The sequence below is a fragment of the Humulus lupulus genome, chromosome X (assembly GCF_963169125.1).
Source record: "Humulus lupulus chromosome X, drHumLupu1.1, whole genome shotgun sequence".
Lineage (NCBI taxonomy): Eukaryota > Viridiplantae > Streptophyta > Magnoliopsida > Rosales > Cannabaceae > Humulus > Humulus lupulus.
Genome location: NC_084802.1, coordinates 68,286,536 through 68,311,049, shown reverse-complemented (window position 1 = coordinate 68,311,049; position 24,514 = coordinate 68,286,536). Strand labels below are relative to the sequence as shown.

The following is a 24,514-nucleotide window of genomic DNA, read 5'->3' as shown; positions in this document are numbered from 1 at the left end:
CCCTCACCTCGAAGACACAAAGATGTCCAAAGTTTGACCGGCAGGATGGCGGCACTGAGTAGGTTTATCTCGAAATCTACAGACCGTTGTCTTCCATTTTTCAACCTATTGAGGGGAGGCAAGAAATTTGAATGGACGGAAGAGTGCGAGCTGGCCTTCCAAGAGCTTAAAAAGCACCTCGCAGAACCCCCCCATCTTATCAAAACCTATTACGGGAGAAGTACTATACTTATATCTTGCCACTACCGAACATGCAATAAGTGCAGTGCTCGTGCGAGAAGAGGAAAAGGTACAGAGGCCCATATATTACATCAGTAAAAGATTACTGGGGGTAGAGTCGAGATAGCCCTTGATGGAAAAGCTAGCTCTCAGCTTAATTCATTCATCTCGCAAATTACGACCCTACTTTCAGGCGCACCCCATCCATGTATTAACCGATCAACCGCTGAGGCAAGTCTTGTCTAAGCCAGAAGCTTCAGGTCGACTTCTTAGATGGGCGGTTGAACTTCGGCAATTTGAGATCACCTACCACCCGAGGATGACCATTAGGGCACAGGCCCTGGCAGACTTTATAGTGGAATGTACTGGCATGACCAACGATGAAGTTATAACCCCGGCCCACAAGCTGTGGAAACTTTACGTCGATGGGTCATCTAATGAAAATGGATCGGGGGCAGGGGTCATTTTGATTACTCCCGCAGGAAGCAGATTTCATTCTGCCTTAAGATTCGACTTCAACACATCGAATAACGAGGCCGAATACGAGGCTTTACTGGCGGGACTCCGTATAGCCAAAGAGCTCAAAGCTAAAGCAATACATTGCTACAGCGACTCCCAGCTTGTGGTTAACCAAATTTTGGGAGAATATCAGGCTCGTGGCATGAAAATGGCAGCTTACTTTTAAAAAAAAGTGGTATGAGATTCATCCAGAATCTCTCGCCTCATAGTAGTGTCTAATGTAACACACATATGGCCTTTGTATCTTAACAAACTCATATCTGACACTATATAATCTCTGGACACTCCAGCCAAAACATCCTTTCTAATCTTGATCAGCTGTGGATCACCCAACTGACCTTCCTTGATCATCTCCAACAACGTAGACTATAGCGTAATCTTGACCAACTAGCCTACCAGCAACTCTATGCCAGCTCTGGTCATATCCTCTGCTAATTCTCTGGATATCAGCCTCGCACTGAAAATCTGTCCCAAACCCTTCCGGCTTAAAGCATTTACTACCACGTTGGCCTTTCCAGGATGATACAAGATTTCACAATCATAATCTTTTACTAACTCAAGCCAACGCCTTTCCCTCATGTTTAAGTCTTTCTGTGTGAAGAAATACTTCAGGTTCTTGTGGTTAGTATAAATCTCACACTTCTCTCCATAAAGGTAATGCCTCCATACCTTTAATGCAAAGACAATTGCTGCCAACTCTAAATCATGAGTGGGGTACCTCTGTTCATACTCCTTTAGCTGACGTGAGGCATAAGCAATCACCTTCCCTGACTGCATCAGAACACAACCCAAACCCTGATGTGAGGCACATAGTATATCACAAACTTCTCTTATTCTGTTGGAAGACCCAGAACTGGAGCTGTAATCAATCTCTGCTTCACTTATTAGAACTTGTTCTCACACTTGTCCGACTACACAAATCTCTTATTCTTGCGTTTCAGCTCAGTCAATGAAGTGGCAATCTTTGAGATCCCTTCCACGAAACGTCTGCAATAACCTGCCAACCCAAGAAAAATCCTAACCTCTAAATCATTCGTTGGTCTTGGAAAATCTCTAACTACCTTAATCTTAGCTGGGTCCACTTTAATCCCCTCCTTACTGACCAAGTGCCCAAGGAAAGTTACCTGAGATAACTAGAACTCACACTCCTTAAATTTTGCAAAGAATATGTGTTCCCTTAGTCTCTATAGAACCAACCTCAGATCTTGCTCATGTTTTGACTCTGAGTGAGAATAAAGAAAAATATCATCGATGAAGACGATCACAAACTAGTCCAAATAATCCGCGAACACTCTGTTCATCAAATCCATAAAAGTAGCTGAGGCATTAGCAACCCAAAGGACATGACTAAGAACTCATAATGCCCATATCTAGCGCAAAAATAGTCTTTGGTATATCTCCCTCCTTGACCCTCAGCTGATGATAACCAAATCGAAGGTCTATCTTAGAGAATACCCTTTTACCTTGCAACTGATCAAATAGATCATCTATCCTTGGCAGAGGATATATGTTCTTGATTGTTAACTTGTTCAGTTCTCTATAATCAATACACATCCTCAAAGAATCATCCTTCTTCTTCACAAACAGAACTAGTGCACCCCAAGGTGAGAAACTACGTCTAATAAACCTAAGTCTAACAACTCCTGCAGTTGTACCTTCAATTCTTTTAATTCTGCTGGGGCCATTCTGTAAGGTGCTCTAGACACTGGCTCATCACTGGTGCCAGTTCTATCACAAATTCAATCTCTCTATGTGGTGGCAACCCTAGTAAATCTTCTGGAAACACATCCAAAAACTCATAGACTAGTCTAATCTCCTCTGGTCCCACTTGCATGACTTAAGTGGTATCAACCACACTGGCTAACAATCCTATGCGACCTCCTTGTAATAGATCTCTAGCCCTCATAACCGATATCATAGGTTTACGGGGTCCTTGCATAGTGCAACAAACACAAAAGGATCCTCACCTTCAGGCTCAAAGGTTACCATATTCCTTCTGCAATCTATGTTCGCCCCATACTTTACCAACCAATCCATACCCAGAATCATGTCAAAGTCAGTCATAACCAACTCTATTAAATCAACTGATAACTCTCTGTCCTCCACTGTGACTGGCAATGATCTGACCCATCTTCTAGATACTACTAACTCCCCAAAGGGTAATAAGGTCCCGAACCCCACAACATAATAATCATGTGGTCTACACAGTCTATCAATAATTCTACTAGCACCAAAAGAATGTGTAGCACCAGAATCAATCAAAACAGTATAAGGGGTTCCAGCACTAAAAATCTGACCTGTAACTACTGAGGGTGAAGCCTCAACTTCTGCCTGAGTCAATGCAAACACTCGAGCTGGGGCCGAGCTATCCGCCTTTCTTGGCTCTTCCTTTCTTGCTTTCGGGCAATCTTTCTTGAAATGTCCCACTACTCCACATAATAAGCAGGCTAATGCCCTACACTCCCCTATATGGCGCCTCTTGCACCTAGGGCACTCAGGATAATTCCTCAAGGCCTCACTTCCACCGTGGTGGCCAATTGAAGTACCACGTGGTCGCCTGTCAGGGCCTGGAGCTGGGAAGGCAACAGGAGGCTTCCTCTTCTAATCACTGGGGCCTCCGCCCCTACCTAAACCCATAAATGGAGGTCCTGTCCTCCTGAAATCTCTTTTGGCTGCACTATCCCACCAGATCTTGTTCTCTGTGCTCTCAGATGTGAGCGCCTTCTCAAACACCTGTGCATAAGTGGTAACTCCAGCCACAGTGGTAATACGAACATCACGGGCTACTCTAGGTTGTAGCCCCTGGATAAACCTCTCCCTTCTAGTCCCATCAGTGGGCACCAGCTCCACTACAAACTTTGCCAGTCTATCAAACTTTAAAGCATACTCAGCCACTGACAAACTTCCCTGAATCAGCTTGCTGAACTCTTTAGCTTTTGCAGCCCTGATGGCATCAGTGTAGTACTTTTCATTTAATAGATTCTGAAACTCTTCCCAACTCAGGGCATTTACATTTCTAGTATGGGATATCACTTCCCACCGAATTCGGGCATCCTCCTGAAACATGTATGTGGCACAAGCCACCCTCTCATTTCCAGAAACCCTCATAAAGTCAAGGATGGTGGTAACCATGCTCATCCATTGCTCAGCTTTAGCTGGATCTGCACTACCCTCAAAAACTGGAGGGTGTTGTTTCGTGAACCTTTCATAAAGAGGTTCCCATTTACTTCCAGCCTCTGGAAGCTTCTCAACTGTTGGCACCGCAACAGGTGGTGCCTCTGGCAAAATGTTCCCTACAGGAACCTGTTGTTGTATCAGGAGGCGGATTTCTTCTTCCTGCCTCATTACTCTAGCTTGTAAATCAACAAGCAACTGTTGTCAATTTTCAGGAGTTGGCTGAGGGATCTGACTCTGGTCATTCTCTTGACCCTTTCTGTCATTCTAGCCCTGATCATCCTTGCCAGTTGATGATTCTACCTATCTTGGAATCATATTATCAACTTATACCTTGCTTCAATAATCAATATGACCAGTTAGGTAGTGATAACTAAACCTCTTGCCGCCTCACGGTCCAAGATCAAGCAAATATTCATCCATGTTCCACAATCATATCTATAGACATATAAATTCATGATCTTAACATTTAGCATTTAACACTTAGCAATTAACAATGCTAATAAGCATGTTCTAGCAATATCATGTAATCATTCTAGGGCTAACATCCCTATTCAGGTAGGTGACTAATGAGCCACACTCGGGATAGGTGACTAATGAGTCACACTCTGGGGCTCTGCACCCTAAGCCATGTGACGTTTCAGTCACCTGAGCCTTCTGGCCCTGGCTCCAAGTAACTAGCCTTTAGACTAGACAAGCACTTTAGTTTTCTTCAAACTTTAGGTTGGTCAAGCATTTCATCCTCATGTTGATTAGATCTAATCATTTTGGCATGTGTTAAACACATTAATGTCATTCTTGACTCATAAGCCAATACCATACGACCAGTGCTCAGTAATACCGCTGATCTTGACTGATAAGTCACAGTTTCACGACCAATACTAAACACCAATGTCGTTCCCTGACTAATAAGTCAGTGCCATTCACAAGTAAGCAAGGCTGCTATGCATTTACAATGCAACAAATATCCATATATAGAGCACTCAACATGCTTCATCAATAACCATGCATGTCACATACTAGGTGCAGTTTTCTTACCTCTGGTTCAAGCGTGAGATAATTTAAGAATGAACCTTGAGCGCGATCCTGACCTCAAGCCCTTATCGGTAACCTAGTAATAACCAAATACAATAATCTCATAAGATTCAATCCTTAAGAACAAGCTCTGGGACCACTCCCGTGCTCTCGGGACTTCCAATCCACCCAACGGGGTGGTGGAACCATCCCCCAAGCCCCCAAAGTCTTCCCTAGCCCTAAAAATAGGTCTGACTGAAATAGACATAGTGCTGGGGCACCCATGGGTAGCACTGGGGCGCTCCCCCAAGTCAGAGAACACCCAAACTCTCCCCTGCCTAGTGCTGGGGCGCCAGTTCGACATACCAAAATTTTCTAGTTCTTTCCCCTGCGTTTTCCCATGAGTTCCAAACTTCAAGACCAACCTAAACATCATCCAAACTTATAATTTAACCCCAAAACTTCGTCAATACCTCAACCTCATCAAAACCCAAGTCCAAACACAATCAAAACACCATTAAAACTCAAAATCACCACTTGAGTTTTGAAACTAAAGAACAACCTAAGAACACCACTAGAAAACTCAGAATACCATAAATTAAAGTGGGGTTAAAGCTTACCTCAGTGATGGATAACTTCCTCCTACTGAATTCTTAGCTTGAACCTTCAATTCCCTAGCCTTTCCTTAAAAATCAAGATCAACCTCCAAGACTTTGAGAGTGAGAGAGAAACGTGTAGAGAGAAAGGAAAATGAGTTGATTCTATTTGGTTACTTTGTTCTACCCTGTTATTCCACAGCCTTTCCTTGGCTGAATCAAGCCTATCTAAACCTAGAATGATAGAAATACCCCTAGGGCCCAACTAATTCCTCAAAGCCATCCAAGGGCATAATTGTCATTTCCACCTACCCTCGTTAATCATAATTAACGTCCTCCAAATCCCACTACTCCCAATATCCTCAAATAATTACCAAATAATTTCCTCCCATTACCTGATCCCGGTAATGTACTAAATTACCAAATTACCTCTAGGCTCGCCCCAAGCCCAGTATTTGACCCCCGTTATGACCAAACCAATAACTTGCTTCCTAGGATCGTCTGATGCAGAATAATTCAAATATATCCACATAATAATGTGGTCTCACTCATATATCACAAACATGCATGTAAATATATAAATATGCCCTTAATGGGCCAAAATTACTAAAATGCCCTTCTAATAAGAAGTGGGCCCGCATGCATGTAATTATCATCATATAATAATATAACTCACATAATCATGCCTATAATCACATAATTGCATATTAAATTAATTATGTCCCTCCTGGCCCCCTAATCTGGGCATTAAGCCACAATAGGGAATTTGGGACGTTACACTAAGGCCCTTAATGAATGGTTATGTGGAGAGAATATATCATCCACAACAGTTTACTTGTCAAATATTCTTAGAGAAAGTCAATGGTTTACCACCTCGAGTTTCTGATAAACATGACAGATTTGGGGGGTGAAGTACAAATGAGGTGAAAAGGAGAGTAATTGGAGGAAAAAACGTACTTTCTCTGAACTTGAATATTGGAGTTCAACCTAGTTAAAACACAACTTAGATGTGATGCATGTCAAAAAGAATGTGTGCAGTAGTCTCCTTGGAACTTTATTGGATAATGATAGTCTAAGGACACCACTGATGCAAGACATGATTTGAAAAATATGGGAGTTAGGAAATCATTGTGGATTTACGAAGATGCCACTAAAATACTAATAAAAATTCATGCTCTGTACATTTTGACTCCTGAACAAAGGCGAGAATTTCGTCGATTTCTAAATGGAGTAGACTTGCCAGATGGTTTTTGCTCTAATTTGAAGAAAAAAGTCATTAATAATGACTCAAACATTGTTGGGTTGAAGTCTCATGATTATCATGTGATAATGCAATGATTACTTGAAATAGGTGTTTGAAAGTTTTTATCAGAATCTATATCAACCACCATTACAAAATTGTGCAATTTCTATAAATAATTGTGCACTGGGACACTGAATATAAACGACATGGAGAAAGATAAAAATGACTTGATTATAATTTTATGCTAGAAGGAGTTGATTTTCCCCCTAGCATTATTTGACATAATGATCCATCTAGTGTTGCACTTACTTGATGAAGCTATATTGGGACCCCCCATATTTATGAGGTGGACGTATCATTTTTAATGATACGTGAAAAAAAAAAAAACTGTGACAGGAAAAAAGCTCGTCCAAAAGGATCCATAGTGGAAGGATATGTTGCAGATGAGGCTTTGCCATTTTGTTCAATATATTTCAAAGGTGTGGAAACAAAATTTAATCAACCTGATCAGAATGAAGATGCACCATATGTGAAGCGACACCTCACAGTGTTTTAATGTCAATGTCTTCCACTCGGTGTGGGAACTCCCGTGTCCCTCAACGAAAACACTCGGAACCGAGCTGAGTGGTTCATATTGGATAATTCTCTAGAAACTGTAGTGTATTTAGAATAAGTTAATACAATTTTAATCTTCACATTATTCATGCTCCAACTATAATCTCAACAATGTTAATTAACAGAGAAGACCTTATTAAGGTGCAACAAATAAATCTAGGTGTTGATCATAAATTGATACAAAAAAAAAAAAGTTTTGTTCATGGTTTCATAAGAAGGTAATTTGTACTTATTAAATTGTTTAATAAAAATGACATTCTCATTCTAATATATTTTCCCTATTTTTAGATATATGACCTGCACCAGCTCGGGTCATTAGAGTATGCCGATGAATTGCTAGCTTTAACATTTGGGTCGAATCTTTGGCCTACTCCTATCAAGCATGTATAGTTAATGGAGTTTGATTTTTTTTTCATACAATCGAGATTGCAATCGAACTACACAAAATAGTGGAGTGTCTGTTGCTGGGACTGAAAGTTTTAACTATTACGGGCAACTTGAAGAAATACTCCAGCTATGTTTTACTGTGCGTATTCAGTGGTATTGTTTCGATGTAAATGGTTCAACGCGGATCCGAAAAAGAAGAAAACAGTTACTAAAATTAATATTACTAGTATCAATGTCAGTGGTGAATGGTATAAAGATGAACCATACATACTAGCTAGCCAAGCGAAGAAGTTTTTCTACATTGATGATCCCGTTAGAGGACTAGATTGGACAATTGTTCAAGAAGTGAATGATCGACAAGTTTGGGATATTCCATAAGCTTCAGAAATGATTATTGATATTGATGTTGTACATGACACTAACTCATCTAATTTTGTATTGACTGTGGAACTCAGAGAGTTGGTTGTGCAACAATCTGATCAACTAGCGACACAAGTTGACACTGCCCATCGACCTTCTTTTGTTGTTCAGGATGATGATGGATTTATTAATGACGATAAAGATGATATGTTGGACAGCGTAGAAGAAGCAAATGATGATGATGAATTGTTTGTCAACCTTAGTGATGATAATATTGATCATGTGTCCCCAATAGATGTTAATTTAATTAGTGATGACAGTGACTATTCTACTTAGTTTTGTAACACTGTAAAAGAATTATATATATTGAGAAATAAAAAATTTGTTTCCAAATAACATGTTTCAAAGTAACTAATAAATTAAAATAAAAATCACTATAAAATTAATTATAAATAAGAATTAAATTTAAAAATAGATCAGTTAAATTACTGTCATGTTAGCAGATGTCAACAGATGTGGCTAGAGCACACTATGGAGACACTGGTGGTGATCCTCCACCAGATCCCAACTTCATGTGAATCATGTAATTTATTTTCGTTTTGTTATTCCACTAAATATGTTTATCGTAAATATACTAATGTTCTCAGTATTATTATTCAAAATAAATACAAAAGCCCCGGCTAAGAGAAAGGGTCGTGGTGCTGCTATTGGAAAAGAGCTAGATGACAGACGACAAGGAAATGGAAAATCACTAGAAAAAGTGTTTGACCAGAAAACGTACAAGGTTGTTGGGGGCAAGCATGTTGGTTTTGTCCACCTCGTAGGCGCTCAAATTAAAACGAAGGTTCCCAAACATTACAATTCATGGGAATTAGTGCCTCAACATTACAAGGACCAAGTCCTTAGCATGATCAAGGTAAAAAATTCATTCAATTATTATTTTTTAAATGTGTCTTTTATATAGTATATTATTAATATGTTTATTTTTCAATGTAGTGGTATATTATCAAATAGATGGTCACAAGGATTACACAAAGTGTGTAAAGCATATCAATCGAGAGATGAAAGATCGATACCATGATAAGAAAGCAACAAGACATAAACACTTTGAGAAATACTACAAAGGACCAGAGGATTGGGACAAGATTCTAGACAACCCAACCAATGATGTTTAACAAAGAGTAGTGGAATCAAAATTTTCATTTATTTACAAGTGCGAAATTTATTGCACACTCCCAAAAGAACAAGGGAAATCGAAAGAAGTAGAAGTATCCTACAATGCTGGGTACAAAATCATTGGCGACAATTCGTCATGAAAGAGTAAGTGAAAGTAAAAATGTTATCAAAATTATTCTTCTAAGAGTAATTAGCGACAAAACCCCCAATCTTTACTTTCTTATACACTTCACCCCCCACTTCTTCTTTTTCGCTAGTTAAAGCTCCCAAACCCACGTTCTATTACCATATTTACTGTTTACGTCCATTTCCCTCGCTATCTCCCCAAACCCTCCTATGTGACCCATTGAAACCTGTCCAGCTCACCCATAGGTACCCACATAGATAATTAAATTAGAAAAAGAAATAAAAAATCCCGGAAATGAAAAAGAAAGTAAATTAAATTAGAACAAAAAAAGGGGCAAATGGGTTTGAATGAATGCAACTATCGAGTATAGGCCATGGTTCAAAAAGTAAATAGGTAGCAATAATTTCTTTTTTTTTATGTTCTGCGAAAACAAAGAAGAAGCAGAGAAAGTCGAGAAAGAGGAAGAAGAAAGCAGGAGAAGAACAAATGACAAAAAGAGGAAGGAGAAGAAGGACACGCAAAGAAATGGCATTTTAGAAATGCGGTAAAGACAAGGCTCCTCCTGACTACGGCAAGCACCCTGACCTTCTTCCTTGAGTTCTTGGTTAAGATTTCTAGCGTTTTAGAAGAAAATGGTTGTACTACAATGCTTGCTGGTTCGATGGGTTAAATGGGTCAAAAGCTTTAAGGGTGGGTTTTATAGGGTCAAAGTCGTTTTGAATAATGTGCTAAAAAACAAAGGGTTCAGTGGTTTTAGGGAATCTAGTTGCAATTTTCAGTGAGGTACGATTGCATGTGGCTTTGGATTTTTTTTATGTCTGTTCAGTGGGGTACAATTGCACATGTTTTTTTTTTTTTTTTGTCTGTTTGTTTGTTGTGGGGGTGAAATGCTAATGGGTTTTTGTCATCCATATGTTAAAAGGTGAAGGGTTTTTATCCCAATTTTTGGTCATGTACCGATCATTCAACTGAATTCCACTTTGCAGGAATTGAACCTGACCTATTCACTGTGAAGCTATACCATGGGGGTATTTGGTTTACTCCTTTTGGAAACAGGCGACATGAAGGATGGTATGTTACCTATTTTGAAAATTGTGAGTTTAAGAAGTTTAAGAAGAAGGATTTAGATGATATTGGTCAAGAGTTAGGTTACAAATTTCCCTATGGTTTTTGGTTCAAGCCCTATGGGAAACACCTAAATATAGGGATAATGGTTGTTGGGGAGAAGGAGGTTAGAATTTTTTTTGATGACATGAAGGACCGAAGTTAGAGGGAGGTTCAAATATACATGGTGTTACCAAATGTTGTATTTTCTGTGGCGTGGAAAGATTATGACATGACTGTAAGACATATCCCCGAAGCAGGTCCTGAAAAATTGAATTTGGGTTGCTGCCTCGAGGAAGTGGAATCTGATCTCCCTAGTAATGTTGTTATCAATCCACCTAGGAAAATGAACCACAATGATTACTTTTCCAACTTGTTTGTAAAATGGGGTGATTTTCTTGCTTAAGTGGATGATGAAGAAGTCCATTCATCTAAAAAAGACTCTATGGATTCCTCTGAAGAAGAAATAATTGAAATTAGTGATGATGAGCAAGAAACAGCCAATGAAGGCCCAACAAATGTCCCACAAACCATATAATTTGAGGGTTTAGTGGCTGAGGTAATTTATCAACCAATTTTGATATTTCTTATTCTACTTAGCTAATGCATTTTGGTTTTAATCTCATGCCATTTTTATTGTAGGAAGTCCCAACTGAACCTCAATTTCCCGAGGTAGTTATAGGTGGAGATGGACCAAAAATTGCTGAGGAAATTCCAAGGAGTAGAAGACTGACACTGAGAAGGATGATGAAGGCATATGTTGCTCAAGAAGTTCAACCAGAAACTCCTCCTCAAGGTGAAGAAATTCAGCCAGATCTTGGACCAGAAACTCAAGCATTTTTTCAACCAGAAAATGCTAGCCGAAAATAACCTCAAATTGTGCCACAAAATGAAATTGAGGATGATCCACAAGGTACCACACAAACTCAAACAACCCCAGATGTTGAGTATGATTTGCATGAGGAGTATGATGGGCAACCTAAAGTGGAAAGGCATGAGTATGTCCCACCAAATCCAAGCACTTGGTGGGGGAGTGTTACAGAGCTATGTGTTGAGACAAATGCTGCTAAAGATAATCATGGAATTGAATCAGATGCTGACCTGGCAAGTGTAGATAGTGATGATGATTAAGGTACTCCAAAGACCACCAAAGCAGAATATAATAAAAAAAACAAAGGTATCTAATTTGAAATTCACTTTGGGGATGTGCAGTTACTTAGACGCGCTTTAAAGGAGCATTTTATACACACAAATAGAGGGTACATGTTCACAACCAATGATGCAAAAAAACTAAGAGCAAAATTGGATACGCCTGAAAAAGACCGATTCTCCAACTTTATGGATGGCTTAGAAAACAGAAATGAGAGCGGTCGGCTGTTAACTGATTGGTCGTAGGTTCAAACCCTACTTGGGGAGAATTCATAGTTATCACATTTCTGACCTAGCGACCCCTGTCCTTCTCCTCTATCAGCAGCGAATTCCCCATACAGATAGAGGCGCCTATCAAAAAGATACTCCGAAGGCTTCAGGATCGAGGTAAAGTTGTTGGTTGTCCTTGGGTGGTTTATGCTCACGTGAAGGCAGATGGTATAACTTTTAGAGTTAATACCTTATTGGACACACACAACTGTGGAATATTACTGAATAACAGGTACATTGATGCACAGTGGCTTGCAAAGCACTTTATCGACCAATTTATATTGTATCCCAACATGGATTACTCTGCTTTTAAGGAGATGACTCAGAACACAAAGTGCTCCATGGTTTCAGCTTCTTAATTCTATAGATCTCGCAACACTGCTAAAGAACAGCTTGAGGGTTCAGTGGTACAACAATTTGCAATATTGGAGGATTACTGCAAACAGATTTTAAATACCAACCCTGGAAGCACAACTAAGATACAGAATGAGTTGAGGGGTGAGAAAAGGATACGTAAGAGGGTCTACATATATCTAAAGGCTTGCAATGATGGCTTCTTACAAGGTTGCAGGCCACTGATAGGTTTAGATGGCCGTTTTTTGAAGGGGTGCTATAAAGGAATATTGTTGGCTACAATTGGGATAGATGGGACCCATTCAATCTTCCCAATAGCATATGCAGTAGTTGAGAAGGAGAATACTAACAGCTAGACTTGTTTTTTTGGAGCAGTTGAGAGATGATTTAATCCCCACATATCCAGCCACATTCACTATCATTAGTGATAGACGAAAGGGTCTAAAAAATGCAGTGGAGGTTGTTTTCCAAGGAGCAAATAGTCAATTCTGTGTCAGACACATGCATGGTAATTTCAAAAAGGACTTCCCTGGCCTTCTCCTTAAACAATTGCTTTAGGCAGTAGCAAGGGCACCACACCTGCTGAATTTGATCAGAAAATGAAAGACTTAAAGGATGTCAATGAAAGGGCTTACAACTGGCTAGCTGCTAAAGAGCCTTCTGAGTGGAGTAAGACTTATTTTAAAGAAGAAGTGAAATGTGACATGTTTCTGAATAATGTTTGTGAAAGCTTCAACCACACAATCATGGATGTGAGGTACAAACCAACAATTACACTCTTAGAGAAAATTAGATATTGGTTGATGTGTAGATTCAGCAAGAAAATAGAGAATGTGGACAAATCAAAGCATCCTGTGCATGCCAACATTGTGAAGATATTTGAGAAGCGAAAACAGATTGCTCGTTATTGCACAGTGACACATGCAAATGCTACAAAATTCCAAGTTAACACCAACACTGGATCTGGTTATACAATTGATTTGGAAAAGTGTAGCTACACATGTAGAAGGTTTGAGCTCACAGAGATTCCATGTGGACATGGATTGGCTACCATTTGGCTTTGCAAACATGAAATATGGGGGTATATTCATAAGTGTTATCACAAAGCAGCATTCCACGTAGCTTATGCAGGCATAGTGGGGCCTATGCTAAGCCCAAGCAATTGGCCAATAACTGGTCTCAATCCAATTTTTCTGCCAGGTGACAACAACCTACCAGGAAGGCCTAGGAAAATTGAACGAGAGACGTGGATGAGCCACCTCCTCCTACAGCCACTAAGACAAAGAAAACAGGTCAAGTTGTCCATTGTAGAAATTGCCAGCAACCAGGACACTTCAGGACAACATGCACAAGTGCATCAACCGCTGAGGTATTGCATAATTGATAACTCTATATTTTAGAGTTATTAATTAAGCTTTTGAACTTAAATATTTAAGTGAAATAGAGTGTTTGTGTTATTATTGTGTGGTTTTAGTCATTTTATCTTTTAACTTTGTTTGTGTATTTTGTTTTAATTAGTGATAAATCTTGTGGAAAATAATGGGATTATGTTCTAAAAATGTGGTATCTATTTTGAAGGCATAAAGAAAGGGTGCTTGGAAAACTTAGTGAAACATATGCAAGGAAATCATCTTGGAGCTGAAATTCTGACACTTTGTTGTAGCATCAATAAACTTTGCACACTTGGCAAGTAGTTAAATGAGGTGGAGAGACTTGAATAATGGGAGGATGGGGTGGAAATGAGCTGAAAATTTCTGAAAAGAAGAGTGGTCCCCACGTGTAGAGAGAAAAAGAGAGGGTTTATATCCTTTTTTAGCCAAAAAAAAGGGAGATCATCTTCTCCAAGAAGGGAAAAAAAAAATCCCAGCTGCCTATCACCATTGAAGGAGTTTTTCTGCACTTTTGGGAGCTGAAACATCAAGAAAAGAAGATGAAAAACCTAGGAGAAGGAAGCTAGAAGAAGAAGAAGAACTAGATGACAAAGAATAGATGATTTCTATCATTTTGGCTTGTCTTTCTAAACTCTCTTTTCCTATAATTTTATTTTTCTCATCTTGAACTCTTGAGAAAATGTTGAATATATATTGTGGTGATTTGGGTATTTTGATTATGAGCTAATTTGTTGTGTTAGGGGTATTGATGAACCCTAATTTGTAATCAACCCCAAAGTGTTGAATGTTTTATGCAATTTTTCTCTTGTTCATTTGAGCTATATTTATTGTGCAACTCTTGCTTGAGAATGATCAACTTAGGTGAGGAACAAGCTAGTTTTAATTTCAGAAGGGTTAGAATTAGTGGAAGTGCCTGATTGATCATGTTGATAAATTTGTTATTAATTAATGGATAACTTAAGGATATTTTATTCACCTTCCAAACTTGTAGGATTGATGCTTGAAATTATGTTCTTGAAATTAAATTTAGCATAGGAGTATGTGAATTTGATTGATGGAACTTTAACATGAGCATTTGGAAAAATGGAATGTGAATTAAATTGGAAATCCTAGTTACAAGAGAACTTTGCTATGAACTTTGTTGCAACATCAGGGGCAAAACTACAACTTAGGGGGATTTGATATGACTAACTTTTATCATAATATTAATCACAATTTGTCATTTTCTAGCTTTAGTGTTAATGAGCTATTTTAATTATCTTGTCTAGTGTTTTTAGTTCAATTAATTAAATCATACAAAAAATTAATTGTACCCCAAATTGTGTGGTGTTGATTTTTACAATATTTGTTTGGCAATCCTTGAGGAGACAATAAAAATTATTTCATTATATTACTTATTTGACGACTGTGTACACTTGCACACTCTTAGGAAAATTCGCAACAAGTTCTTGGCGTTGTTGCCGGGGGATTGCTTAAAGTCAATTGTTGTAAAGTTAATTATCTTGCAATTTGGTTTAAATTTTCTTTTGTTATAACTTGGGTGATTCTCATGAAAAATTCAGGTTTACATAGTGTATGAATGAGAATCAAGACCCTAAACTAATTCCCATCGACCCAGAAATCGAGCGTACATTTAGAAGAAGGCGAAAAATACAAAAATAAAAAAGGGAAGTAGTAGTGATGGATGTTGAGCAAGGGACTCAACAGGGAGCCGCTTAGAGGGCAGCAAATCTATCAAGAGCTGCTCAAGGGGCAGAAAATGTAGCAGGAGCCGCTCATGTTCCATTGATAAATCTAGCATGAGTTGCTCAAGATCGAGTAGCTCAAGGGGGAGTAGCTGCCAATAATGGGCAAAATGCAGTTATTATCGCTGATGACAGAGATCGTGCGATTAGGCAATATGCTCTCCCCCTCTTCAATGAGCTCAATCCGGGCATCGTTTGACCAGAAATTCAGGCCGCACAGGTTGAATTGAAGCCAATCATGTTCCAGATGCTTCAAACTGTGGGCCAGTTTAGTGGGATGCCAACAGAGGATCCATACTATAATGCCCCACGTCACTATGGCTGCTTCCTGGAATGAAGACTGGCCCTACAAACCAACATGAGTCTTTCCAGTGTGCATTGTCCTCACTCGCACCCTTCCTGGGAAAACTTCCCTGGAGGTCACCCATCTTGAGATTACTCCAGGTCAAGCACGCTTAACTTTGGAGTTCTCAAGTGATGGGCTACCGAAAAGAAGATGCATCTTGTTGGCATAGGTAGTACCCATCAATCCATTTAAGCCCTCTTCAAATGTATAGTCCCATACCTACACAGTCTTAGAATCATCACACTTGACCTTCCCCAGGCGGTGTGGGATTGTACAGCTTTACCCGGTCTTTCCCCTTACGGATCACGGGATTCTGACTGCCACACACACCTTCACCTTCGCTTGTTCATTGAAGTGAGTGATTCTTTCAAGGTGCCTGGAGTGATAGAGGATGCCTTGAGACTAAAGTTGTTCCCATACTCCTTGAGAGACAGAGCTAGAACTTGGTTGAACTCTTTGCCATCTAATTCTGTGAATACTTGGCAAGAGTTGGCTGAGTGTTTTTTGATGAAGTATTTTCCTCCCACTAAAAATGCCAAGTTCCACAATGAGATTACTTCATTTCAACAACTTGATGAAGAATCTTTATGAGGCATGGGAGCAATTTAAGGAGTTGTTGCGCAAATGCCCTCACCATGGCATTCCACATTGCATTCAGATGGAGACTTTCTATAACGATCTCAACGCTCATAATAGAATGGTCGTTGATGCTACAGCGAACAGGGCTCTTCTTGCTAAGTCCTATGATGAGGCATATGAAATCCTTGAGAGAATATCCAACAACAACTATCAATGGCCCACTTCTAGATTGTCTACAGGTAGAAATGTGGTTGGTATTCATGATGTAGATGCCATCACTTCTTTGGCAGCCCAAGTGTCCTCTATTTCTAATATGCTCAAGACAATGAATATGGAGATGAATCAATCAATGGGGCAGCCTATGGGGACACAAATGGGGCACATGGAGAGCATTTCTTGTGTGTATTATGGTGAGGGTCATACTTTTGACAACTGTCATTCGAATCCAGCAGCTGTGTGTTATATGGGGAACAAAAATACAAATGGTCCTTATTCTAATTCATACAACCCATCTTGGAGGCAACATCCCAATTTTTCAAGGAGTAATCAAGGGGCTGGCCCTAGCAATCCTTCTATGCCTCCAAGACCAAATTTTCCATCAGGTTACCCCCCACAAGCACCACATACAAGGCCACAACAATAAGCAATGCAATCTAGCTCTCTTGAAAACATGTTGATGGAATATATAGTGAAGAATGAAGCCATGATTCAAAGCCAAGCGGCTTCATTGAGGAACTTAGAAAACCAAGTTGGGCAACTAGCTATTGAGCTTAGAAATAGACCCCATGGTACATTGCCAAGTGATACCAAGAATCCAAGGAATGTGGGCAAGAAACATTGTAAAGCCGTCACTTTTAGGAGTGGGAAAGTGTTGGAGAAGGACAAGACCAATTTTGGGCATGAGGTTGATGTTAGGAGTGTGTCCTAAAAGCATGTAAAGACATTTGTTTTTCTGTGAATAAATAAATATAATGGTTCATTATTATTGTTATATTTAGATTGTTAAATTGTTGTTTGAATAATTTTGTAAATATAAAAAAAAATCCATATTCATTATTGAGGATGTGATCTTGTATTAGAACGAGAGAATTAAGATCACATGAATGAATAAAAATAGTCAACAACAACAAATTAAAGTTATGGAATTCTTTAATTGGAGTTGTAAGTACGGTTTACTGAGTATCATAATGATACAAATAATCTAGATTCGGATTATTGATGTGGAAAGACATCTCAGTAATGGTGCTTTATATAATATGATTATATATGACATGGACCGATATGAATTAAAGTCTTTATCCAAAAACCATTTAACAATAAAGACTTGTAATTCATATCATAACTGATGATCATTTATAGATCAACCTAAATCCTGGGTGTTCATGAACCATGTTCATGTTTATTAAATCTTTTGATTCATTCATTAAGGTCTCTTCAAAGAATGAGGCTAATGACTTTTGTTTTGGAGATTTAATATCATGGATGGCTGGGAACATGTATCAACAATACGGAATCTAATCTTTCCTAACGGATCATATATTAGTTCCCTTAAGGGTTAATTCTGGAACTGAATGATTTTGAGCTCAAATCTATAATTAGATTATAGATTAATTATTCACTAGTGAATTAATGGTACTTAAGGAATAAGAAGTAAATTAGAAAGGTAAAATGGTAATTCTTCCATTCTAATTTATGAACTAATTAATTAGAGGGTTGAACTATTGTAAGATGGTTATATCAATGGACGACTTAAGAAAAGATTTCTGTAAAAGTATATCTATAACATAAAGAGTGTAATTCTGAATTTATAGTGGAGTAATATCAGAATTAATAAATTAACTATTATAATTAAAGAGTTTAATTATTTAGTTTATTTATTGGAGCTTAATGTTATAGGTCCATGGTCCCCGAAATGGCTCAAACAAACACTGACAAAGGTAAACACAAAAAATGGGAAAAAAGACTTATGTGATAAGTAAAATATTTTTCTATGTATCAAACATAATTATTGTTTAATTGTGTGTAATTAATTAATTAAGAATTAAGTAATTATTTGATTAAACAAAAATATAATTAATTTATTTTTTAGGATTTTTGGTATTTAAATAATAATAAAAATTGGGAAAAATCACATGCCATCTCTGGCATGTGGTACACGTGTAGCACAGTGCACAGTCACTGTGCTACACGCATAAGAGATTGTGTTCAGTTTCTTGGTTCCACAATTTTAGTTATTTAAATATTAAATAAATAATGAGATATTTTAATATGATTAAAATATTATTATTTAAACAAAAATCTGATAACTGGTCAGTTATTTTAAATTGTTTAAAATAACAATATTTTTAATATATTGGATATATTAAATATAGGATATCAGTTTTACAGAACGTAACTTTTCAGGGATAGAAAAATATCTAGAAATCTCTCTCAGAGAAAGAGAACAATGACATAAACAGAAGTCATTGTTCTTCACAAAACCTAGGTTCAAACTTTATCAGATCTCATGTGTTGAGAACATCTGATAAATAGTTTTTTCCTATTGTTTGTATAGCGAGCCCACACTCGTTCTTTGTGTGCTGAGAACATTTTGGAAGATCTTGGTGTGAGATCTCAAGGATTTAGCCATACAAAAAGATAGCAGCAAGGAAGGACCTGAGGTAATTTTTCTTTTCTTGTCTTTGATTCAATATATATATGCATGTGAAGAAGTGGATCTAGAAATCTTTTGGGATTAAACTAACAATTTGATTGTTGTTCCACTGCGTATAATCTCTGATTTGATCAATAAAAACCAACAGTTGAGCCCTCCTCAATCCAAATAAATGAGGAATTCCAAAAAGATGCTGAACTTCCTAGTGCACAAAAATCTGCCTCTACCCAGAATGCTACAGGGGATGCCGCAACATTGTCACCTAGAAAGTTCAATTTCAAAGAAGCCACCTCCATTTCCTCAATGTTTTCAGAAGAAAAAATTGAATTTTCAATTCAAGAAATTTCTAGATATGTTGAAGCAGTTTCATATCAACATCCCACTTGTAGAGGCACTTGAACAAATGCCTAACTATGTGAAATTCATGAAAGATGTTCTTACAAGGAAGATAAGGTTAGGAGAGTTTGAAACTGTGACTCTAACCAAAGAGTGTAGTTCATTTCTGCAAGACAAGTTGCCACCAAAGTTGAAGGATCCTGGGAGTTTCACTATTCCATGTACTATTGGAGAGACTTATTGTGGGATCGCTTTATGTGATCTGGGTGCCAGCATTAACTTGATGCCAATGTCTGTTTTCAAGAAATTGGGGATTGGAGAAGTTAGGCCTACTACAGTTACTCTTCAACTTGAAAATAGATCTCTTGCTCATCTAGATGGGAAGATTGAAGATGTATTGGTGAGGGTAGACAAATTCATATTCCCTGTTGATTTTATTGTGCAAGACTATGAGGCGGATAGAGAGGTGCCCATTATCTTTGGAAGGTCATTTCTTGCGACAGGAAGAACTTTAATTGATGTGTAGAATGGGGAGCTAACTATGAGGGTCCAATATGAAAAGGTGACTTTTAATGTTTTTAAGGCTATGAGATTTCCTGATGAGGTTGAGGAATGCTCAGTGGTTTCAGTGGTAGATTCTTTGGCATCAAGGGATTTTGAGACTAGTAACGTTGATGATCCATTAAAGAGGTTATTGTTGTTTGATTCACACAATGATGAAGATGATGAGGAGTACTTAGCTTGGTTGGAGGCTAATTCTCAAGGGTTAAGAACAAGAGGCCAATTTGATTCATTGGAATTGTCGTCTAGGGAGTTCAATGCTCCTAAACCATCCATTGAAGAGCCACCTGAGTTTGAGTTGAAAGTTTTGCCATCACATTTGCGATATGCCTACTTGGGTCCATCATCCACTTTACCTGTCATTATTTCAGCAGAGTTGAATCATGATCAAGAAGAAAAGTTGCTCGAGGTGTTGAGAAAGTTCAAAAAGGCCATTGGTAGGACTATTGCAGATATTCGAGGTATTAGTCTTCTTTGTGTATGCATAAGATCTTAATTGAAGACAGTGAAAAAGGTTCTATTGAGGGGCAAAGAAGACTAAATCTTATCATGAAGGAAGTACTAAAGAAAGAAATCATCAAGTGGTTGGATGCTGCCGTTATTTATCCTATCTCTGACAGTTCATGGGTGATTCATGTACAATGTGTACCTAAGAAGGGTGGGATCATAGTGGTGAAGAATGAAGACAATGAGTTGATTCCTACTAGAATTGTGACTGGATGGAGGATTTGCATGGACTACAGGAAGCTAAACAAGGCCACTAGGAAGGATCATTTCCCTCTTCCTTTCATTGATCATATGCTAGATAGACTTGCTGGGAGAGAGTACTATTGCTTCCTTGATGGGTACTCTGGTTACAATCAGATAGTCGTGGCCCTATGTAACGTCCTACGTTTTTGGGTACCTTTAAACGACTCGGGTCGGGATTTTCCCCCCGGGTTAAGAATATTATTTTAAATAATATTATATTTTGTTTGTAAGTATTCCATGAGTTATTGCTAGCCAAAATATGAATTTTGTGATTTTAAAAGTCAAGATAAGACTTTCGGTCCTGGACCGACACAAAAACCCTGATCGGGTAAAAATCTCGGAAAATAAAATGAAAAATCATGGAAATTATATTTTGGGCATAAAATACATTCATAAAAGTTAAAGTTTGGTCAAAAATAATAAACCTAAAAGAAAATGGAAATTTTAAGGCATTTTGTGGTAAATGCCTAATTTTGCCGAAATGGGGAATTTTATTCCATGAATGGACCTTAGGTTAAATTTTATTTTGTGGTTAATTAAATTAAATATGAGAGACATTTAATTTAATTAATTAATAGTAAGTTTGGTGATTAAAACTTAATGAGAGTGAAAAAGGTGTAAGAAGTCAAGTGGGCAAGTGGGTAGAAAAGCACTCAAGTGTTTTGTGATATTTTGAAGAGTTGTGTGAGCCATTCTAACCCCCAAATCCGACCACTCTCCCTCCCTCATTCACTCTCATCGGATTTTTGAAGACTCTCTCAAGTGTTCTCTCCATTTGCAACCCCAAGAACACCAAAGAAACTTGGAAGCTAAGTCTTGGTCTAGGAAGGGTTTTCCCTAAGGTAAAGTTTCATTAATCTAGACTTTTGTAAAGTTTTAAGCATAGAGTTTCAAATAGCTAATTGACTATGTTGTTGGGGGAAGTTTGTTAGGGTTTTTGAAAGGTTTTGAAGGAGTCAAAGCTTATAGGAAGGTCCAAACCTTAAGCAAGAACACCAAAGAGGTAAAAAGTTTACTTTTGATGATTTTGTTGTAGGGTTTTTAGTTTTAAGCATTATTTTGTATATCTAATGCTTAGAGTTTCTTGTTGATGATGTAATAAGGTTATGGTAGTTGTTTAATAATTTTTATGATGCATGAGTATTGATTTTTGAAAATGGGAACCAAAACCCCCAAGGGTTTTGTAGGATACCCTAAAACAAAACATGTTTTGAGCTGTGACTTCCAAGGGGTCAAGCAGCCACTGTATATTGTTTTTGTAAAATTAAATTGTACTGTGATGTTGTTGAGATTGAGTACATAAAATTGAGCTTTTGAAACACAAAAAAATGTTTAGAAATGAGTAAGTTATGCTATTTCAAAGATTAGGTAAAAAACTGTTTTTTCGTATTCTTATTTTTGGAAACAAGTTTGGACAGCCACTGTATAGGTCAAATGAACCCAGTTTTTTCTAAAATTTTGTGGACATATTACTTGCATAACCTATTATTCCACTGTAAAATTTGGAAAGAAAATATTGAACGGTTTGAAATTTATTAACTGTCAAAGTTTGGAAAAAATAAGGACTAGAAAATAATGTCATTTTTACCTCATTGTTGGAAAATGATTTCACCAATAAAAAATGCTCATTTTGACCTAAGATTTTTCAAAGACCTAAATGGCATAACAAAAATGGAATTGGGAAATTTTGGTAACAATTGGGTAAGTAAATTTCAAGTTATGAACTAACGAAGTATGTAGTGAAAAATGTGAAAAATAGGTTTTTCACACTTAGTGTAAAAATGAGATTTTGGAACATAAGGTAAAAAGTAAAATTTTGTTTATTTCAAGATATAAAATGGTAAGTCTTGAAATCATATTTTCACTAAAATTTACCCTTTGAGTTTAAATGAATTATTTTTATTAAAGAGTTTTTATTCTTTCTAAAAATAAGAGATTTAATTTATTAATAGTTAATAAATTAAAAGAGGGATTAAAACCCTATATTTTGAGAAAAATAATTAAATAAATTATTTTCCTAGTAAGTAAAATTGATTAATTGCTTTTGGAAAATTAATTAGTCAAGATGAGAAATTTATAACGGTTTTCCTAATTAAGACAAATTAGGCAATTTTCTTAAAACGGTTTTTAGATATTAAAACCTTAAGAAAAATAAAAGGAAAATTTAAAGAGTTTATTTTCTTTAAAAATAATTAAGGAATTTATTTGTATTTTCTGGATATAATACCGGCTAAAATCTTACATATTTTAACCGACTAGTCGGAAGTGCGGGTTAATAGCGATACCTGGAAAGAATAAGATTTTTAGCAGATTGTGGGAAATACCATTGTGATACCCGAGCCTAGGTATCGAGACCTTAGGATAGGTCTCCCCGAGACTTAAGGTTTAGTCTCGAATATTTTGTATAACTTTCCTTAATAAGTTTAAAACCAAATAAGGATTGTAAATCCTTACAAATGACTTTTATTAAAATGACCAAACTGCCCAAAATAATAATAATGAATTATGAGTGCCATAATTAATCTGAGTATACTGTATGGATAACTACAGTATTGGCTAAGCGTAACTGGACTGAACATTGGAGGGTGAAAACTTGCTGAGCGCTAAGGACTCCAAGTAAGTCAACTTATATTGTATGGCTGCAACATGAAATGATTATTGTCTTGTATGTTAGTATAGGGATACATGCATATACATAGGCTGTCATAGAAAGTTGCTTAGAGACGTTAGTCTAGTGAGTGCTGATTTAGAAAATATGAACGGTAGAAGTCCGTCATATCCTAGACGGTTGACCCCCGTCACACTGCTTGATTTTATTTATGTCCGGTTCATTACCGAGACGAGTGGCCATGAGATGAGGATAAGCTGGTTAAACCTAGGGGCGCCAAGATAAATGGGACCTAGGGGCCCTCATGCTTACTTAATCATTGGACGGTTAGAATCCGAGCAAGTGCTCTGATAAGTTATTCCCGGATAGCAGCCGTGAATATTGGCCATTCCGTGAGAGTGCCTAGAGATACTAGGGGTTGCCAAGATAGAGTGAGGTTGAACACCCTAGGGGCAGCTGCTCACCAGCACCACTGATTAACATAGAAGTCTCCATAAAACCGTGTAAATTGGATTACACTCTTGAATATGTAGCGATGCCCTAAGTAACACGATAGTTACCCTTGATGAGAATATTTATTGGCTAGATCTTAGTGTGGGGACTCAGTTCTCTTTTACAGATTAGCAATTATGTTGGAGGGCGCGTTACGCATGAATTGTTGGAAATTGTCGAGCGTTGGTCTCGAATTATAGTTGTGATATAATATATCTGCTTGCTCTGGGATTTTCTGAGTGCAGGGATATAATTGTTGATAAGATATAGTTGTGATATAATATATCTGCTTGCTCTGGGATTTTCTGAGTGCAGGGATATAATTGTTGATAAGATATAGTTGTGATATAATATATCTGCTTGTTCTGGGATTTTTCTGAGTGCAGGATTTTTATCTAGTTACGATTTAATTTATCATTGGTTATCAGGCATGACCATAAGTTTGCCAGGACTCTTTAGCGTTCTTGAAATTGATTGTTTAGGGTCCGGATGGGTCCGGAACCCTAATTCTCTACATGCTTTGTTTGAAAGTTGATCTTACTAAGCGTTTTCGCTTACCTAGTTGTTTCATGTTGTAGGTAAGAGCAAGGGCAAGGCAGAGCAGTGAGCGCTGGAGTCTTCCTTGCAAATGTACATGTGGACCGACCTTTTGGGAAGCCGTTTTATTTTTGGAAATGTTGTGTAATTTTCCTAAACTAGGCTCACTCTACTCTTTATAAAATATGTTGAAACTAAATGTTAAGTAT

At 37.6% G+C, this 24,514-nt stretch overlaps 2 protein-coding genes and 1 non-coding gene across 3 annotated transcripts; 2 read left to right on the top strand and 1 right to left on the bottom strand.

Moving 5' to 3' along the window:
* Nucleotides 1-16,321: 16,321 nt before the first annotated feature.
* LOC133805925 (uncharacterized) lies at nt 16,322-17,296 on the top strand. The gene is made up of 2 exons (XM_062244072.1): nt 16,322-16,970; nt 17,058-17,296. Exons 1-2 carry the CDS (start codon nt 16,322-16,324, stop codon nt 17,294-17,296), a joined length of 888 nt encoding a protein of 295 aa, XP_062100056.1.
* On the bottom strand, nt 16,327-16,431 carry LOC133807567 (small nucleolar RNA R71). The gene has a single exon (XR_009879473.1). It is a non-coding gene; the product is annotated as a small nucleolar RNA R71 (small nucleolar RNA).
* Nucleotides 17,297-19,265: 1,969 nt separating the features above from the next.
* On the top strand, nt 19,266-19,883 carry LOC133805924 (uncharacterized). The gene has a single exon (XM_062244071.1). It carries the CDS (start codon nt 19,266-19,268, stop codon nt 19,881-19,883), a length of 618 nt encoding a protein of 205 aa, XP_062100055.1.
* Nucleotides 19,884-24,514: the final 4,631 nt, after the last annotated feature.